Source organism: Chaetodon trifascialis, chromosome 21 (genome assembly GCF_039877785.1).
Source record: "Chaetodon trifascialis isolate fChaTrf1 chromosome 21, fChaTrf1.hap1, whole genome shotgun sequence".
Taxonomy (NCBI): domain Eukaryota; kingdom Metazoa; phylum Chordata; class Actinopteri; order Chaetodontiformes; family Chaetodontidae; genus Chaetodon; species Chaetodon trifascialis.
Window position 1 is genome coordinate 9,615,783 of NC_092076.1, and position 6,887 is coordinate 9,622,669.

The 6,887-nt window shown below is 43.0% G+C and overlaps 1 protein-coding gene across 1 annotated transcript in view; it reads right to left on the reverse strand.

Annotated features, from left to right (window-relative positions):
- afap1l2 (actin filament associated protein 1-like 2) overlaps positions 1-6,636 on the reverse strand; it is a 36,268-nt gene extending 29,632 nt beyond the window's left edge. The window contains exon 1 of the mRNA XM_070991261.1: positions 6,454-6,636. Coding sequence (XP_070847362.1) covers positions 6,454-6,469 — 16 coding nt within the window. The 5' untranslated portion in view covers positions 6,470-6,636. The remainder of the gene's footprint in view (positions 1-6,453) is intronic.
- Between the last annotated feature and the right edge of the window lie 251 nt (positions 6,637-6,887).

Here is a 6,887-nt window from a genome sequence, read left to right on the forward strand (position 1 = left end):
TCAGCCTTGAGGTCAGAGAAGAGGTCATGGCCCAGATTTTATACGAGTGACAGGAAGTGTTTTGTACACTGTGGGAAAAAAGAATTTGATGTAGGAGGAGCTTTGAAGTTGTCCAGCAGTTTGGTTGTGGCCCAACAGTCTGAAGAATCCACTGGTTTTGACACTACAACACAACACGTTAACCAGACAAGAGGAACTGGAATCAGTATGTTTGGTTGAAATGAAAAGCTGCAGTCTTGTCATGACAACTCATAATGAATTACTGCAGCGTAGCCTCTGTCTGCAGTCTGTTTGGGTTTGTTTTTCTCTTTTTCTTTCCCTTTGGTAGATGAGAAGTACCGTTTCCCTATAAAATATGCTTGAGGCACGCTGCTATGGCCGAATTAAATAAGGCAGGTTTGACTGATGTGATTAGAGCATGAAAAAAAACCCAATGTCATATGAGGAAATAGATAAAAGGGAGTGGTGAAGGCCCAGGCTTAACACACTGCAAGTAAGAGCAATAGCAAATGTTAAGACACTAGCACTGGGCTCACTTCATCCTATGCTGAGCCGCAGACTGAAGCATTAACTTTTACAGAGGACAAAAGCTGTAAAGGAGTCACTCATAAACTTTACTTCCACTTTCTTGTCCAAGTTTCTCCTCTTTCATCTTCCTTCTGTCCAAACTATTGAATCCCTCCTTTATTCATCTCAAGCTTTATCTTTCCCAACACCCGTTTCTTTTTTTTCCAGTCTTTAGATCTGTGCTGTCTCAGTAATATCGAGGCTTACACCATGGCCCTTGGAGAAATCAGCCAGTTTTTATAACAGAAACATGCTAATGGGCTCTAAAAATCCAACTAAATCTTTTTTTATATATATATAGGAAGGGGCCCTGGTGTACTTGAGCAACTTTATCTTGATTAGGATGCAGTGCATGTTGCCGTAGTCCCTGCAGATAAAGACTTTCAACATTCAACATTCTGTCTGCTGATGACATGAAGTTGGTGTGTGTGAGCGAGTGTGTGTGTAAAGCAAAGTCAAAGATGTGGGAAGTGAGAAAGAGAGCAGAATGAAAATGAAAAAGTTTGAAGCATAATGCCAAAATCTTTGTCTATGTAGAACAAATCTGCCATCAGTACAGATATAACTATTTCAAATTCTAACAAATTGCCCTCTTGAACATTCTTTAACAAGTTTTTAAAAGCTCAAGAGGAATTTCCGTAGTCTGTTGCTGGCTCGGTTTAGGGACAGTATTATTAAGACAAATTACACAAGCTGCAAGACAGTTTTGATGTACTGGAATCTGAATAACGCTGAGAGACAACAGCCCATCACCTTCCTTGAATTATGATAAAAATGGTGACAAAAATGGAAAGTGAAAGTTTAAAATGTCATTTCTTAAGGTTGTTCTCATATTTTTACAGGTCAACTGCCCATCTGTAAAACAAAACATGTTCATTGTTATAAACCCACAGAGTATCACTTGCCTGCAGCTCTATGGAGCACTTGAGCTTCTTCCTTTTCCTTTTTTTGTGGCGTTACAGCCAGAATCTCCATTGTTTTGGCCTCACCGTTCTCAACAGCAGGCAGCTGTTTTGAGCAAAGAAAGCTCAGATAAACCCATTGCATGCTTCCTCCTCAGCACCAAACAGCAAACAGACAAGTTTGCAGTTAAGTAGCAAACTTAGTGGAGCATTTAGCAACTAAAGAGTCAGATATTTCCCTCAGGAGGTGGTGGAGACCAAAACAGAGGTAAATGGAGAGTGAATATTGGAATTCCACATGAATACTAATGCTAACACGTTAGCTACATCCGCTGTATTAGATGATGATATATCAACAACTTTTTGCACTGCCCTCAAGTGTCCAAGAAATCATGTCATGCAGGTTTAAAGATATTTTTACATCCAAAATGAGTTTATATGCAAACAGCATGAACTGATCAGTGCAACATGTGTAAAACTAAACGTATGCCATTCTTTACAATTGTGTTAGCTTCTCTAGGTTACTTCACCAAGAAATGACTTTATAACTCTTTGCCATTGGTTTCTCTCTCTCACACACACATGCACACACAGATGAAAAATGTGTCAGCCCAGGGCCATGAGGCAGAGGAGGCTCAGTGTGGTTCCATCTCCTTCCTCTTAATGCAGCACCCTGCTTTCATCTCTCCTTCAATCCTTCTGTCTCCTTACATTACCTCGCTCCACAGGAAACCACCAACACTCAAAGGCCTCATAAGCTACATATTCTGAAGCGTGTGAGGTGTATATGCATGTATATATGCACTCTGTGTGGGCAATAACCATCAGTCATTTTTCAATTAACATACAATGTGTAGTGATAAGCAGATTCATGTTTTAGAGGCCATGTTTTGGAGCTTTACAAGGCTCCATGGTCTTGGCTTGATGAGAAAGAAAGCGACAGACTCCGAGCAGCTGCTGACAAATAAAAACTAACTAGCAATGCCGCCTCAGAGTCACCCACATAAAAGCTTCTCTACTTAGTTATTATCCCGCAGATAAGTGGCCAGGAGGGCTGCAGGGAGAGTGAGAACTAGTGTGTGTGCATATGTGTGTGATTACAAGTAAGTAAGCTCCTGTTCCAAGTACAGTTTCCTTCAACAGGGTACCTGGTGAGAAAAAAAGAAGCCAACACAATGCAGGTCTGATCCAGAGCTCCTGTATCCAATAAACAAAGCCACGTTTGATGTGCTGGAAATGAACAAGAGCGAGACCCAGAGGGCGAAAAGGGCCAAACTCACACGGAGCTCTGCACCGCCACAGATCAGGAAGACCGTCTTTCTTTTCATCATTTTTATAGCCCGGTCCAGCTTCCTGAATTACACGCACTCCGCTCACTCCCCGCTGGCAAGCACAGCCCATGACACACATACAAGTGAGCCGGCAGACCTCATGCCAGCCCTGATGGCCTACATCTTAGCCTTCCCTCTGCTGAGCTTATGGGAGGTCAAACCCAATAAACCCCCAGACTCTGTCACACTGTCATGCTACAATGAGAGGCACCTTTGAAACTCTAATTTCCAACTGATATTAGTCAAACTGAGGAATTCATTTTGACTCATTTCAATTGACACGACCACTGCAGTTGACAGACTGTGGGCCATTAAAACACCAGCACTGATAGCGCTGCCGCTACAGGGACACACAAATGAAACTTTTCAGCAACAAGTGGCTTTTTCAGAACATCAAATAACACAGCATAACAAACATCTTATGGTTAAATACCATAATAATAACCATAGCCAGTTGCTGCAGCACTCGTAGCATCTCTCATGCCCACAGGTGTGTTTGAGAGTGACCACCTCCTCCTTATGTGCATCAATCAGCAGTGATCGGGGGGGGCTTTCCCCAACACTTGCAATGAATTTTCACACATTCACAGTTTATGTAGCAATTGTTAAATAGTCGACACTATTTTGGGGGGTTTGAGGCTCTCTCAAACATCACACCCACTAAACATCTGCATGTTAGCACTGTCACTGTGAGCATGTTAGAATCCATACCTTTAGCTCAAAGCAACCTTAAACAGCTGTAGTCTTGTTTTACTACATCAAAGAGTACAAACAATTCTGTGCACATAAACATTTCATTGTAACAAAAAAAAAATCATATCTTCTGCCATTTCTCAAAGCCAGTCAGTTTTGAAACTATAGCTGCTTGTGTGCCAAGTGAATAACAATCCTTTCATTGAAAAATGTCCATCAATACATCTCGTCAGTCTGACTCCATTTGTTTTACATTTTATTTTGGCAGAGATGACAGAATCAGATTACTCTTGGAGCAGACGGCTGACGCTGGAGTCAAGACAAGGAGCCATCATCATAGATCCCATCACTTTTCTGGGTGAAACCCAGCTGCAAAGAACTCAACACAGACCTACCAGAAACTGGTGGGATCCATAATAACATGGAAAGCAAAATAAGAAAGGGCATGAGGTGGAAGGCACTGGTTGACAGGGAGAGGAATATAATAAATACTAGAGAGGATCCTGCAACAAAATATCCATCCATCCATCCATTTTCTATACCGCATATCCCTTTCGGGGCTGCGGGGGGTGCTGGAGCCTATCCCAGCCGTCAACAGGCGAGAGGCGGGGTACACCCTGGACCGGTCGCCAGTCGATCGCAGGGCACTGCAACAAAATAAACTTATCTATTCCTTTAATGGGAATATTTAGAGAAATTATTCTTTTGATTCTTTCTATGCTGTATATGCACTTGTAGATTATTTATGTAATGTTTCTTTAATGGCCCATTGTTATGAAAATATGCACATACTTTCACTAATCTGTCAGATGATCACGATACAGTTCCCAAGACAGCCATATACGACTCTGTGCCAATATGATTATTTAACATTTAGTGGGCTGAAACACTAAAATATGGACTGTGATTAGAAGTTGAACAAAGTGACCAATGGGCCATGACTTGCACAAAGTTGGCTCCAGTCTGCTACTGAGGTAGAACCTGGAACAATGATTCACAAACATGTCCCATCACGGTCCAACAGTCACTGAAACCAAATGCAGGTGTAGGTGGTTTTTTTTCATTTGATCCTCGTCTCTGGCAGAAGGTGTGAGAATCGGTGACATGAGCTGCTGAAGTGTTTCTCTGGAATCAAACCTGCGTGAGTCAGGTTTGAGAAACACAGAGCAAATCCAGAATACTAAACAATGCCCTGCCTTGTCATTGGCCCTCCCTGGATTTTCCCATGTTTCCCTTTACTGTACCTCCTCCGCAGGCTGCCTGTGGCTGTTAGTATCTAATTCAGTGTCCTGGCGCTGCTGCACACAGCTGCCAAAGGAGTACACTCCAGTCCTTATTTCAGCCCCACACACCAACTTATTTTCTGCACCCTGTAGGCTAACTTCCAGGTGTAGGACCAGCTCTCTCTTTCTCTCATGAATTACATCCTCATTACTCCTGTCCACTACATTTCCTGCAAAACGTCTTTGGCTTATAATTGAAGCTCCTGTCTTACACCAACAGCGGTGACTTAGACAGTGCGCCCTTTCTCTGAGCTTTAACAGCCTGACCAAAAACAACTCAACGGTGCAATGCTCACTTTTGAAAATCACTCAAGAGATCACAGCTGCAGCTTTTTCATTGTCGATTAATCTTATTTTCTCAGTTGAGTAATGGTTTAGTCTATAAAAACGTGAAAAGTGCCCATTAATGACATCCTCAAACATCTTGTGTCATCCAACCAACAAACCAAAACACAAAGATGTTCAATTTACAATCATATAAAGCACAAAAGGCTGGAACCACAGAATATTTTACTTTTTTTTTTTGCTTAAATGTGACTCAAACATGCAGATTAATCTATCATATAATCAATTGTTTCAGCTCTGCATGGGATGGAGATGAACGAATGAATGAACTGAAGGAGGACCAATGCAAAGCCTCCACTGCTAATGAAGCCCCCTCCCAGGAAAAATGACCGGCTGCACAGAACACCTCTGCTTTCGGCTGCTGCATATCTCCTCTGAGAGAGTGTGGGAGTAAACAAACCGGGCCGTCTAGTCAGCTGGACAACGGGAATGCTGCAGCAACATTGCTTCCTTGCAAATTGTGTAGATGCCATTCCAGTTAAACTAGTAGCCATTGTTTACAGTCCAGCAAGTTGCTTCACCCGGCTGCCTCACCCAGACCACTGACGGTGAGGAGGGATTCATAATGTGCTGATGGTCCATGATTGTGTTTCTTCCATCAGTGCTGAGGTCCAAAGACAACCATCCTCCTTCTGCTCCCTTTTCTTACGTGGTCAGGTGCACCACCCTACAAGCACTAACTAATCTTAACATTTTGGCTCAAACTCTTTGTTTATGGCCATCAGGAAGTATTAAATGGCCTTGCTCATCCCTCATGGACAAATAGCCACAGGAATCTGAGGAATGCCGTGAGAACAATGTTGCTGCTATTGGAATTCATCAGTGGCCACAGTGTAAACTTTTTTATGGAGCCCACTTGTGGAGGAGAAGCATTTGGGGATAAGCCTCACATCTTCTTGGTGACACAGGGTGGATTCAATTGCTACTTTCAATCTGAGGACTCAGTTTATGAGAGAACTAATAGGCTCCAAACCCCCAGGGGAATTTTAATTATCAGTATTAGCTGAACAGCATCCAACCCAATGTAAAGCAATGTCCAAATCTTCGCTAAATGAGGCAAAACATCTCATTTCTGTCTTTCTGACCTATTCTGGCAACATGCAAATGGATCAAAGGCATCCTAAATAAATACATGTCACAGGGTGATTCATATGCCATCTGGATGTATGAATAAACAGTATGTTTTTGCGTACTTATAAAACGTTTCTCACTAAAAACGATCATAAATGAGTTGTAGAGCATGCACTGTCAGCAATGACAGGGAGACGGTGAGGCAGTCAGCAGCTGTCTCCTGTTATTGACTCAAAGCTCAGCGCAAAATCCGCCTCTTACCTTTGTGCTTCTCCATTCCCTCGCAGTTTCACCTTCTTGTCCCTCGCTTTCCTCCTCTCATACAATCAAACAATCCCAAAAGTTCGCCGGCGAGTTTTCTGAGTGATGGGGCAGCCAGCAACTTCTTCAGCGGAGTGCAGCCCGGCGCTCCCGTTTTCAACAATACACTGACTGACTGACTGCGCTCGACAGCTTTCTCTTTTTTTTGACGGAACAACAGCGCTCTCCCCTTCTTCCAAATGTGTTTTGCTGCGCCTCCTCCCTCCAGCCTGCAGCATCCACACCGCGGCTCGGTTGCTTCTGCTAAGTGGGGACCTCCTGGTGTCATTTAGAGGCTACCACGGGTCCCATAGCAAACTGAGGAAGAGTTTAAGGAGACTGAGAGGAAGATTCTTTGTCCTGTTGTGGTCGTCGAATTCAGTTTAAATTGTGCG